Source organism: Hippoglossus stenolepis, chromosome 20 (assembly GCF_022539355.2).
Source record: "Hippoglossus stenolepis isolate QCI-W04-F060 chromosome 20, HSTE1.2, whole genome shotgun sequence".
Classification (NCBI taxonomy): Eukaryota; Metazoa; Chordata; class Actinopteri; order Pleuronectiformes; family Pleuronectidae; genus Hippoglossus; species Hippoglossus stenolepis.
In genome coordinates this window covers 13,578,544-13,592,413 of record NC_061502.1, presented here as the reverse complement: position 1 = coordinate 13,592,413, position 13,870 = coordinate 13,578,544, and the positions used below count along the sequence as shown (strand labels likewise).

The following is a 13,870-nucleotide window of genomic DNA, read 5'->3' as shown; positions in this document are numbered from 1 at the left end:
GGGCCAGGCTTCCTCCCCCTGCTGATTTGAATTACTCACTAAAGACTGAACACACAAACTACAAGAGCACTTCAAGTGCACGTTTTCTGTATATATTACACATACACACAATTACTTTCAGTTGATATTTACAAAGATTTAAAAACAGAAACCAACCAGGAGACAATGGAAAATGCAATACATGTAATAAAGATGCCATATACACGATGTAAACATGAAATGCCTAGCTAAAAAAAAATGTTTTGACAGTTTTAATGTTTACTACTGGGCAGGTGTAACAGACCAGTTCTGGGTCAGAAGTATGTTGAACTAAACCTTGCTTGTAACATATAAATGAGACTTTCTGCAATTTGTGTGCAATACTGACTTAAATATCACAATAGATGAAATAGCATTGGTGGAAATAGTTTCTGTAATTGAACCAGAGAGACAGAAATGTGCTCGGCTATGGAGGTAAAACTGGAGGTGAATCATAATGTGTTGCTTGGGACACATCCTAAATATTGTTTGGTTTGAGTCTTTAGAGAGAAACCAAGGTTTGTCTTACACTTGTTGCTTGGAATCATACATTGCAATAAGAGAAATGGGCAAAATTTGCCTCATAATGTGGAAAATGTATTTTCCTCTCAAGAATTTAAATAAGTTAGTTGTGTCTTTACATTTATACTTTCACATGCCAAGTTATATGTACTGTGCACCTTGAGTTATGTATATAATAAAAATACTGTTGCAAAAACAGATAGAGACAGGAAACGGGGTGAGAGAGAAGGGGAGAGAGTATTTACACAGTTAATGGTCCGGCCAGGCAGAAGTCGAACCGGGGACCTGCTGCTCAAGGAGTAAGCGCCCATGTGTTATGTGTCCTATAACTATTCAGTTGTCAGGTCGCAACGACTGTATGTGTTGGTTCTTCTCCAAACTGTTTCCGCTGCTCAGACTCTTGGCTGCTGTTATCTAACAGACAGGAGATCTGTTCTTAAAAAGGTTTGCAGGCAACAACTGTGAATTATTCAAAGATATTTTTGCAGGGTGACTCCAACGCACACGAGGCAAGGCATCAAAGAACACAGGCACCGAGGGATGATTTACTCTTCAAGGTCACAATCCTTGTGAGGGAGAATTACTGAGAAATCTGGTCAAGATGAAAAACGGTGGACAGCCAACTGACCCATTGTTACACTGCCTGCAAATTCCTTGAGAAGGAGGAAAGGGGAAGGATGGGAAGGCCTTTCACGATTTTCTAAGCTTTTGTTTGCATACTTCTCCCTCCGCCTGTATAAACAACCTCCCTCTTGGGGGAGTAAATCAACTATTAAACAAGGCCCTGACAAACGCTGCCACTACTCTATTTGTCTTTGCAAATAGTGGTAGAGACTAGAGCGGCATCGAACTGCACGAAGACGAAGAGGAAAAGGAAAAGGAGGTGAGGGCAACACAGTTTGATGACAAAAACTCCCATTCAATAACCTTTTTCCCCCTATTCCTCAATGTATGACACCACACACACGTCATACATTGCGTGGATTTCCATGTGTGTTTGCAACGACTGAACTTTAACTCGACCCCGCTCACACTTTTCACACTTTCCACATCTGTGCACGAGGGAAAGCGATTCAGGAAACAAACGAGCGACAACAGGGTGATGACAGTGGAAATAAACGAGAAGTCCAACGTATCACCTCTTCGGTTTAGTGGACAAGCGGATTGTATGATGAGTAGGAAGGGAGACGAACAATAACAGGAAGATTCACTATATCCTCTTCCTGTGGATCACTCGTACTGTCCACGACGGCAGCAGCAGGAGAGAACCACGCTAATGAAATATTCCCAGCTGAGATTTTTAGAGAGCTGGAAAGGCCGGAAGTCACAGGGTAGACTATCAAGGCTTTTACTCGCCCGCCTTCCTTCTGTGGAACTCCACGTAGACAGGAAGTTTGAAAAATGCACGGAACGACTGTAGACGTGGGTTCAGAAACTACCGCTTTTTCCTCATGTGCTTTTTGTCTCCTGCCTCATCTGAGAGATCACAGGAATGTACACGCTCTCGCAGACAAACACACAACGTCTGCATCGCGTCTGTCTGTATTCAACACACACACACAAACACACCATCCCAAGCGAAGAGGGCACAAAGAGAACGGGCGGTCAAGCTCAACGGAAAGTTCTCATGGAGCTCTTGGGGCCCCCGCTCGGTTCCCGATACCAGCTCCCTGACCAAAATCACAGGAAACCCACACAGGAAACAGTTTCACACAACAGCACTGCAGCGCTTCCTCCGAAAAAACAAAGTAACCAAATCTCTGCTGAATGCTCCACTCCACCACCACCCCCCCCCTTTCTACACCCATGAAAACACCCAATGTGGGACAGTGTGTGTTTGTGTTACCCGCCCGATCCCGCCATGTAATCAAGCTTTCTGTTCGAAACCAACAAAGAGCAAACAAACACAAAATAGCTCGACAACAACAACGGAAAGTCGAAGCTGTTATCAGAGGCTTGACTGCAAACATTGTGTGGAGTATAAACTTCAGTGACTGACAAACAGTTTGGGAATCACTGTCATTTTCCATGTAGACTAAGTGATAAGCTTTATCCAAGATTGTTTTTACCATTTACACAAATTCTACACATAAATATCTAATTTGGTTCATTTGATCAACGCGTAAAATAGATTCTCGATTAATCATGTAGTCCATACAATGTCAGAAAATCACAAAAATCTCCACCAGTCTCCCAAGAAGGTTAACCAGTGTCTCGTATTAGACATTAAGTTCAATTTAAGGGGAAAATAAACAACAAATATTACAAAAGTTCAATATTTAACAACATAATGCATATACAATGTGAAAACACAGTGTAGTACTTTTATCTTAATATAACTTTGGGCCATATCGACAGCCGTAGTATAAGATTTCCTAATAGTTGTATGAAAACGTTTTTTTTGTTTTATAAAATCCAAGAATTAATTTGTATTTATAGCAATTTTAAGACAAGAGAAGATACAACTTTATTGATCCACACACCGGGGAAACTCAGTTGTTACAGCAGCAGGCAAGTTAGAAAGAGGTAGACAAAAGAATACAAAATAATACAAAATAAAATTTAAATTTAAATACATAATATTCACCATTAAGAGTAGTGGTTTGTGTAGACATGTTTTAGAGTTAATCGCAGAGGCACACAATGTAATTTAAAACCGTTTGTACAGAAATATAAGGTCATATTGTGATGTAAAAATATTCCCAGCTGAGAGATTGTGTTAAAATGGTGATTATTTTTCTATCAGTCATATTTATGCCTGAAGACGAGCACAGGGGGATGGATTATTTTCAAGGTCACATTCTCATCCCTTCCTGATGTTAGTTAATGAGACATTAGTCTGTAAACTCGGTGCTTCCATTAAACAGACTCCTGCAGCAACAGAGATGATCAGTGTGTCGTCAGTGTGTTTAATCTCCACTCCCCTCCATTTCTCCAGGGTTGGGAGTTTTCTCCGTAGTACAGGGACAGTTTAGGGTCGCTTGTGTGCCTGTGTGATCACATGTCCATTCATGTTATGGCAATGTCTCAAAATCCAAATGAGAAGCAGATGCTGCGAGAGGCAGTGTTATGGCATAAGTCGTCACACCCATAACTGATAGTTGTGTAAGTGGGGACCGAGTGGCCTCCACCGAGAGCTCCACCTGCCCTCTGCTAAACTGCTATTAAGATAAAGAGCCATGGGAGGAAAAGGTCAATCTATCATCCTTTCTTAAAAGCGCCCACTGGAGCACTCTGCTCTTTTCTCTGACAGCAGAGGTAGGTTTAGTGCACGCTTCCCCTCTCCCCGCGGACCCTCAGCCTATTTCTTCAACGAGATATTCATCAGAAGACGCTACGTTGAGCCGGATAACGACTATTTAAGTGGGGTTATGTGGGTGTCTCACCTCAAGGGTCTGCATCAGGGTGGGCTTAATGGCATCTTTCATTAACACCGCCAGTGCTCCGCTCACACCCTGACAGGGAGGAAGAAAGAAATATGAGAGACGAGAACAGGTTATTGGGATTCAGATGTAAATGTTTACCTCAATGATACAAACAACTGATGCTGACGTAAAGAAATAGTTCTTTAAATGATAAATAGCACGACAGTAACACCGAGAGTAGGATTTGCTTCAAAATGTGCCCCGTCATCAATCTGGATACACTAACACACATATACTGTAGTGTACACACAGCTCTACACCATATTCCCCCTGGGTCTGGCTCTGCAGGTGTGGTAATGTTTTTGCATCCTGACCAACCGGACTAATGTAACTTTATAGGGGATCCTCCCGTGCGGCTCTGAAACAACACAGTTGGGCTGCAGCTTTCGGTTGTAAAACCGCAGCCAGCTGAGCCCATAGATCTGGGTCTGGTGAGGGGTGCGAAGAGGCCTGGCTAACGTCTTCGTCACAGGTTACACCTAGACGAGACGTTGTTTTGAAAGGGGGAAGTGGGGCTGCAGTGTGTTTGGGGCAAAAGTGGGAAATGAGGACATTTGTAGGTGAAAAGTCTGACAGAAAACAGCAGATAGTAGAGTTAATAACGGCAATGAGGAGTTTTTCTACACGTCAACCACCCTGCCTGTGTCCCTAGGATAAAAAAGAAATGCACTCACCACATTGAAAACCGAGAAATGTTGCAGGTCATACATTAAAAATGTTTTCTGTATTTGCAGCAATGTTAATTATTATTTATTTAGTGTTTCTTTCTAATAAATGTAAGTTGCATGTTGTCAAAAAGGTTGAAGATGTTTTCATTCACTTTGTTTAGTAAATTGTCTCAGGATCAATAAAGTATATGTATCCATCTATCTATCTATCTATCTTATCAACCTCTTACAGCGATCCATCCATCTTATCTATCTTTTGTATCTATCCATCATTTCTATCTTTCATATCCATCCATGTATCTTTTGTATCTCTCATCTGACCATATTTCCTTCTTTCGTATCTATCCATCCATCTATCTATTCTTCCATCATATCGATCTTTCATATCCATCCATCTATCTTTTGTCTCTCATATATCCATCCATCCATATTTCATATCCATCTATCCATCCATCTATCTATCTAGTCTATCTTTCGTATCAATCCATCATCTTCAGTTGCAGTTCTCTCTGCCAACAGACCTTTAATATCAAACGCTTTAGAGGGCGGTCGATCTCAAACAGCTCTTTCCTCAATGGGTTGGATAAATTCCCGCCAGAAAACACTAAGCTTTCACTTTAAAAAATCCAATAGTCAAAGCCTGACACTCCCAATCTGCAAACTCCTTTCTGTATCTTAGTGTAACTGAGTTAAGAAACATCGAGAGGCAAAACTGAAGCTGTCTGAATATCTTCAGTGTAGAAATTCTGACATGTATTGATGACGGGGCAAACTGTGACATGGCCAGAGTTGAAATTCCCACACTCCCTGAGAGAAAGGACTACACAGTAACACACACCAGGTCCTCTGTGGTGACGGGCCGCCCTGAGCGACTGGTCCCCACCACCATGCATGCCAGTCTGTTTCTCATGTCCTCCAGGCTGTCTGCCAGAGCCAGGATGGCCATGATCTCACTGGCCACCGCGATGTCGAACCCAGTCTGCAGTGCGAGAAAAGAATAATCAAACAAAATGTAAACAACAGAAACAAATAAACTGAAATTCATGCAGTTTCACGGATGTTTCGAAAGTGAAATCATGTGTAAGTTTGCACCTATGACGCAAAATGATCGCTTTCAAACTAAAATATATTTGACACCATTTTGATAAGTGACAATTTAAAAGGAAAAATAGCTTTGAAAGTGTCTCACTCGTCTTGAGACCAGTGTTGTAGGGATCACAGTGTCAATAAAAAAATCTACAATTGCCCCCAGTGACTGGCAGACAAGAGATCCAGACATCAAAGTCACCAGCTTTATCACATGAGCATGAGAAAAAGTCAAATGACCATGGCCTGGTTTCAAAATGATGATTTTGTAGAAAAATAATTAAACTATCATCTTGTTTAGCTCATTTTTGAGGGGACTTTCTGTATTGATTTCTGTGAAACTGAGCGCAAACTTGAAGACGGAGAGAAAGGAGAGAAAATGAGTGAATGGGAAGAGCATGGAAAACCAAAGACGTCTCCATTCCGTGGCCAAAGACAGAATCATAACTTAAACCACATCAATCCACTAAAGAACACAACATTGCTATTCCCACTCCCAGTGATAATACCCTGAGGGGCTATAGTGTATCCAGCACTGGAGGAGGGTGGGAGGGGCCAGGAATGAAAGGCAAACAGAGTGGACGAACTGATGGCGGTAAATGTAAGCATATGCTGAACCCGCTTAGAGGTTGCTCCAGGTGTGTGTGTGTGTGTGGGCGGGTCGTTTTTCTGCTTCTTTAAACATTTGCTTTCACTTACACCAGCTTGCTTCCAATTGAGGTAAAGTGTATATTTACAGGATTTCATTTAGCAGTCATTACTACAGACATACGGGTGAAATACTTCTGGAATTCATCGTGGTCAAAGAAGGAAACGGTGGAGAGTGTGAGTGTGAGTGTGTGTGTGTGTGTGTGTGTGTGTGTGTGTGTGTGTGTGTGTGTGTGTGTGTGTGTGTGTGTGTGTGTGTGTATGAGTAGGTTTTTAGACATCATTACTGTAAAACTACATAATGATAATATTCCACCCATGTAAATGACACCCAGCAGCAAAGCCTCTGCAGTGATGTCACTGTCGGTAACAGTTTTCAGACATGAGCTCCGGTGAATGTCCGCACACAGTTTGTCTTTAACGAATGAAGAAAGCAGGAGATTGTCCAACCGGCGTCTGTCCATATCGCCAAAAGCTCTTGAATCTTGTTGTCTTTCCATATTTCATCCTGAGATATGCATTTTCTTTTCCTGCTGTATTCTCACATTAGCCCCATCTGAGATTCACCTCTCCGGATAATTTCAGGAGATTGTCTGGGGTTCAGTGCACGTCTGAATCCAGCTTGTGAGTGAGCATCATAACTTGTGGGTGCGTCAGTCCAAAAAACACAAAACCAAGACAGCAGGTGCCAGAATATTTCAAAAGAAATGTCATAAATTCAGAGGAATCGGGATTGTAAAGGCATTAAAGCTGCATACCTCTCTGATCTGTCCTTTTTCAGTGCTCGCCTGTCCAATTGTGATCTTCCTCAAGAAACGGTCGTTTGTATCAAGAACTGGAAAATCAGGACAAAAAGACATTTTAAGTTCTTGCCAAACATCTGGTAAAATATCAGATTTTAAAGGTTTATGACTTGTCTGTCATTGATGTTGCGCCAGTTTTCATGCTCAGGGAAAACTTCCATAATATCAATGACAGAAAAGACACATACGTTTTTAATAAAATAGTAAATATAATTTGTTCTGACCCCTTAGACACAGAAGATTTATGCCTCTACAGCCCGGATCAAATATCACATATTCTCAGGCTTCCACACATAAAAATCCTAACAACTGACAAAAAGAGAAATTGTTATCTCTTATTGTGAGTAGGTGTTGACACAGTGAAAGCACTTTAAAAGTTTCTTCACTCAGCGCTTCGCCTGCTCTCTGATAAAATGTCTAGAGAGCAGTTGTTCTGTTTGCAGTAGTTACGACTGGCAAGGAAACCACAGCAGTCTTCCCTTATTTTCTCATGCTGGTTTGATGTAATGGAAGGGAAAATGAAAAAAACATGGTTTGTGTCACGAGCGCACAGACACGCCGGTCACACCCACGAAACATTAGGTGGTAAATCTGTTTTTAATCTCCAGGGTTTCGTCTCTGGAGAATCCCCCCGTGGAGCCGCTGGAGTAAATACCACATCAGTCATAGCAGCACAGGGCAGGTTGTTCTAACAACTTTAAACCCACACAGCTTCCACAGAGGAAGATAATCCCTCTCATATTATACACACATTTATCATCCTCAGACTAATGCCTGCAACACTCCTACATAAGACGTGTTCATTCGATATGAAGGACAGACAGAGTTGTCATCAATGATTTTCAATGATGAGGATTCAAGTTACAGTTTCAGAAAGAAAGCTGCAACCAGCATCACCACAGACAAAGCAAACAAACCAGTCCAAACAGGCAGGTTTACAGTTTAACAGCCTGTACTAATAAAGACTGATTTATTAAAAAAAGGAAAGTACTTTTAATTCAGCACTGCATCTGCTGACATTCCTCACAAAAATCATCTTTATGGGCCATGGGACGTTTGTCAAGACATCTATTTAAATTAGATTTGTGTCATAACCATTATATTGGTTTTGACCAGTAAGATTCTATGATTGCAGAAACTTTTACAAAATGTTACACTGACATTTTCAAATCACTGTCCAATGAAAGCAGCTTTGCGATGGTCAGTTTCCACCTGTGTATTTGATACTGCCAACACCATATAACATCACATTGCCTGATAAGTCAACATGATCACTGCATACCCCCCCAATATCAAGGTGAAAATCTACAGTCCATATATTTCCCACATTTAAACTCTGTTTTTTTGTCTTCATTTTGAGTTTAAGGGGAAAGGTGGTGCAGAGACGAACTGAAATTCAACTGTATTTCCCTTAAGTTGGGTTAAGTCCTACACTTGTAGATATACCTCTCTGCCAGGTGATCTTGGAAGGGTCAAGGTCCAGACGGACGAAGGCGCTAACTTCCTGTGGTGTGAGAGACGCTGGGTCTGTTGAGTTGATGCCAAGACGCTGGAATTGAAGAGAGAAGAAAGATCAAAGAACTTGGAAACTTGGAAAAGTGCAATTTTTTGGTTTCGGCTCTTCGTGTCACCAGATTTTGATCCAAGCTATGGCACTAATGCTAGATACAGCAATTCATTGATATATTGAGATAAATGAATAATTTCTATAATTATACTTAAAGTAGCAGTACACTTCTGAATATGTCCACATTAGCTGGATGCACGGTATCAACCAAGCAGTTAAAAAACAAATCCAGACTAAATTACTATGAGGCCATCAGGTTTAAAAGGTTTGCTGAGAGAGCTCTTACTATTTCTCTCTCACTCCGTCCATTAAGAGCAATAAATATTTTATAGTCCTATTAAGTTCTCATTCCACAGACCTTTATCCAACAGGACGGACAAACACTGAGGTGACTAAGGTTAAAACTTCTCCTTCCTATCGCCACGACATCTGTCATATGTATTTTAATGTTTAAAAATGTACATCATTCGACATTAACAATAAATAAAATAGCAGTAGCCATACTAGAGATAAAAACAGACAAGATTATTCTATTATTATAGGCATAAACAAATATTTGGAGAAAACGTCATGAGGGAGGAGGTAACTAGACAGGCTCACTGAGGTCCCCTAGTGGACAGACACATATTCTCCAAACAAGAACTGCACAACAATCTCGTGGGTTAGAAGCTGTGATTGACACAAGTGATTTTGTTCAGACTTACACGAAGCCTGGAGATCTGAATGGGTGAAAACCGTCTGACTCCATTCACTGACGGGACCAGTCGATTAAACAGAGCCTTAGAGGTACAAGACAACATTATGGTACAATATTGTGAAGTACATGCATTTAAAAAGGTACATTTAAAGTGCCTTGGGGGGAGATTAGGTTAAGGTCCTGAGTCGAAAGCATCACAGCGAACACACAATACAAAAAGGGATTTCACAGATACAGAGCTGTCTCTGACATGTCCACATAATAAGATTGTAGTATGTATACACAGGGAGGTTCACTTTCTGAAGTTCTGTGTGCGAATGGGCTGAAAAGTTATTGCTGAGTCACCTTGTCTGATTGCGTCGCCTCGTGGAGCATCCTGGCATCGATGGCTGCTGCCACCAGGTTGTTGGCAGCTGTGATGGCGTGAATGTCACCAGTCAGATGGAGGTTGAACTGGAGGATGAAATAAGAGGGGAAGAAAGGAGAAAAAAGAAAAGGAGGAACTGTTATTGTTATGTGTTAGTACACAATGTGTGTGTGTTTAAGAAGCTGAGTGTGAAGTTGACCTTTGACATTTTGGAAATAGAACGTAATCACTTTTTCATTTCATTCATCTCACATTAGATATTTGTGTGAAATTTTGTCATTATCAGTGCGTTAATTTTCGACTTACGGTCAAAGTTTTCTTTGACCATCAAAATCTAAAAATCTATTCAGCTCATCTTTTAGGCCAAGTGACCATTTGTGACAAATCTGAGAGAACTACCTTCTGAGATGCTGTATTCACAAGGTCAAAAAACACAGACCTTGACCTTGACATTTGACTAGCAAATTCTAAATCAGTTCGAGTCCAAGTGAACTTCTGGACCAAATTTTAACATTTTCCCTCGAGGTGTCACCGAGTTATCACGTTCACAGACGTGAAGGGTGGACGGACATCTAAAAAACATAAATCCTCTGGCTACCACCGGTGCAGAAGGATAATAAAACCTCATAGAAAATACAGGATCAAAGGCTGTAAATGTATCACATGATAAATGAGGATAAGAACAAAGTAACCTTCACAAGGTTTCGACTTTTTCCCCTCCGTCTTTAAAAATATTATGACTCATATTCTCTCTGCTTGGTATGAGCCCTTCGTTTTACAGGAAACTAAACATTAGATTTTTTTTTTTTTTTTTAACAGGAGCGCAGAGAGAGAAGATTGAGAGATGGAAGCAACATGCATAACAAAAAGCTGGTGTTTTGTTTCGAGAAAAAGGAGGCCGTCAGAGCGTAGACTACGTGTCTGCAGCTTTGAACCTCCCTCTCCGTCTTTAGAGACAGAGCCTATAGTCACAAGCAATGTTATGCCACAGCTCCAGGGGTTGCGAGTGTGCGTATTTTGTGGGACTCTCTGCACGTCTTGAGTCTTTTGAAGCAAGCACCGCCAGTCCTTCTGTGTGTCTTACCTCCTCCATAGGAATGACCTGGGCATATCCCCCTCCTGCAGCTCCCCCTAGGCACAAAGAAGTAGTAGCACAGTCAGAGGCAGACAACAGGGCAGGGACGCACAAAGGAGGAATGCTGCGTGTTGGACTCTGGGTGAACCGTTCCACCCACGCCACAAAACGTAGCAGGGTACGAAACGCTAGACTCACACTGACAAAGATAGCTTATCGCGCAGTTATTGATACATTCCTAAGTGCTGCCGCTGCTTTGGGCGCCAGTCTCTGTCCGTGTTCAGAGCCCCCTCAACAGGAAGCAAAACAAAATTTAGAGATTCTTTCCACTATTTCAAGCTGCTGGACATCCTTAAAAACATGAAAATAAAGCTTCAGGCTTAAAGGGACAGTTCACCCAAGCCCAGACATTCAAAGTTGATGTCATTTACATCATGTTTTTAGCCTAAATGTCCACTGTGATCCACGCTCGAACTCCAGAGGAGAATATAAGAGGACATTTAGGATAAAAAACATAGTGTAAATGACCTTGTTTCGACACAAATTTGAATGTCTGGGCTCACAGACTTTTGGATGACACCACAGGAGCAGTATGGAGACATTTTCTGTTTTTTTCTGTTTTTATACATTTGAAAAAGTGGTCACCATTTACTTCACTTGTATTGGATTTGGCTGCAACACTGTTTACCCCTGAGCCACTTCACCCACCCCTCCATCGGCAGAGTGGTGAGTAGACAATGAGTGAATTCAAATTTTTGGATGAGCTATCCCTTTAAGTTATTTGTTTTAGAGAAAACAAAATGATTACTGGAATGAGATGAGAAAGGATATTACTGTATCTTATTATATTGTAATCACTGGAAAGGCAGAGGGTACAGAGAGGCAGAAGGATATGGAAATTATCATAGCCGACCTTTAACCCCAAACGTGGGTCCCTGGGACGGCTGCCGGAGACAGGCGAAGGAGTTGAGCTTCAGATGGGCGGTGAGAGCCTGGACGAGGCCGATGGTCACTGTGCTTTTACCTTCGCCAAGTGGGGTGGGAGTTATACTAGACGTGGAGAAAATAAGAATATGAATTCATTAATGCATTAACTTCATGACCACAGTCACTGTACAACCAAGCTATGACATGTATTACTGGGAATCATAATTCAGAAAAAAACTCCAAATACTACTAATGAAGTATGGACAGATTGACTGCTTGCCATCGTCCCCTTAATGGTATCCAGTAGGGCTTACTTCTATTATGTCGCTAATTTCAGCACTAGAGAGCACTGAAGGAAATTCAGCAGATCAGTAAGTCACACTCACCCAGCAACCAGTACATATTTCCCATCAGGCTCAGCATGAAGTCGGTCTAACAGGGAGAGTCGGACCTTAGCTTTGTTCCTGCCATAGGCTTCAAGCTCTTCTGGCAGCAGACCAACCTCCTGAGCCAGCTGGTCCACTGGTTTGGGCATCTGAGCTCTGGAAATCTCTATATCACTAACAAACACAGAAAACATGATAAATCATTCTGACTCTACTACGACACTACTCAGTTACTATTACGGCTCTTTGTGGCCTTTAATTATCTGTGGCCTTAATTCTCTGATTTAATAAGCCTCACCAGCCGTGTAATGAGTGCTTATATAAATACAAGTTTAATTAATCTGTTTAATTAATCAGATGTTTAATAAATGGCATAATAAACGTTGCCAGGCTTCAAGAGGATCTCCAAGAACTTATGAAACTACTACTACTCCCACAAGTGATTTCTTGCGTTTCCCAAACTACATCAGGTTTCTCTTACTGCTACAGTTCCAAAGAAATACAAAAACATATATTGTTTTCCTTTATGCTCTGTAAATGTGCTGGTTTCGACTGTTCTCACTTTGCAGCCGTGCCGTCATAGAAAGCAGGGGAGGGACGTCACAGCAGTCTGAAGTATGCCAACATTACATTACATATTTTTTTGATTGCCAAAGGAAACATAACCAATAATTTCCATTTGCTACTCTATGTCCTTATGGAAAGCCCCACATATCATATTCATGTGTAAACATATGAAAACAGTACGACACAAGAAAAGCTTCCACATCCAGGTAGCTGTAGAGAAGCAGCCCATGACAGAATAGTGGTCTATACCTTGGTACTGGTGTCAGCGGCTGCAGTTTGAGGTTTCGCAGACGCCAGGGTCGGTACTGCTGCTCCTGGATCCACCGGCTGCAACTACGTACCACGTTCTAGTCGACGAAGAGAAGAAACAGTCGGAATGAGGTGGGGAAGAACCACAAAGACAAAACATTTGAAGAAAATGGGGTGAAAACAAAGATGTACCTGTGTCCTGTAAGCTGCTGTGAGGCTCCATAACTCAGACTCAGAGGGCGTCTCTGCGGCATGGTCATCTACATGAAAACAGTACGGTTAATTCACATTGTTGAATAAAAATATGAATGTTGAAAAAGTGGTAAAGACTTGGGGAACAGCTTGCTATAGCTGACTTCATTGTGAACTGCAACACTTAATGCTTTTAAGTATAATCTGAAGCGGTGAGGTTTAAAATCTGTGCAAAACCCAAGGGTGTGATGCCAAGAGGTGTCATTTATTTTCACTAACCCTCCATGAAGAGTGATGTAATTATTTTTGTATTTTAACAATACCTGGCTCACAGCGAATGACAGCAGCCTCGGGTCTAAACCAGGTGGATGGGACATCCATCTTCCCAGACCCCAACAGGACCACAGCATCCGCCTGCATCACCTAGAATATGGAAAGAGAAGGACATTTTATGTTTTTTCAAAAAAGAGGGAAATAATATAATGATTAAAGGAGACAAGTAATAATTCTAGAATAAAGTTAAGAAATTTGTAGAAGACAGTAGTGTGTGCTTTGCTGATGATTTTATGACGAGTCTGTTTTATTTTTCTGCCATTGACAAGCACTTTGGAATGCTATATAAATAAAGTTTATTATATCATTAGCTTGTGTATGACAGGTATAAACATGTATG

At 41.4% G+C, this 13,870-nt stretch overlaps 1 protein-coding gene across 2 annotated transcripts in view; it reads right to left on the bottom strand.

Moving 5' to 3' along the window:
* The window catches only part of mthfd1l (methylenetetrahydrofolate dehydrogenase (NADP+ dependent) 1 like), a 35,017-nt gene that overhangs the window by 15,986 nt on the left and 5,161 nt on the right, over nt 1-13,870 (bottom strand). The window contains exons 8-19 of one of the 2 annotated variants that reach the window (XM_035143898.2): nt 13,521-13,620; nt 13,198-13,265; nt 13,006-13,103; nt 12,190-12,363; nt 11,790-11,926; nt 10,886-10,932; nt 9,780-9,887; nt 9,442-9,516; nt 8,617-8,719; nt 7,126-7,202; nt 5,472-5,612; nt 3,927-3,995 (exon numbers count right to left, since the gene is read on the bottom strand). In XM_035143898.2, the coding sequence (XP_034999789.2) occupies nt 3,927-3,995; nt 5,472-5,612; nt 7,126-7,202; nt 8,617-8,719; nt 9,442-9,516; nt 9,780-9,887; nt 10,886-10,932; nt 11,790-11,926; nt 12,190-12,363; nt 13,006-13,103; nt 13,198-13,265; nt 13,521-13,620 (1,197 nt within the window). The remainder of the gene's footprint in view (nt 1-3,926; nt 3,996-5,471; nt 5,613-7,125; nt 7,203-8,616; nt 8,720-9,441; nt 9,517-9,779; nt 9,888-10,885; nt 10,933-11,789; nt 11,927-12,189; nt 12,364-13,005; nt 13,104-13,197; nt 13,266-13,520; nt 13,621-13,870) is intronic. The other variant, XM_035143899.2, reaches the window with a different exon arrangement.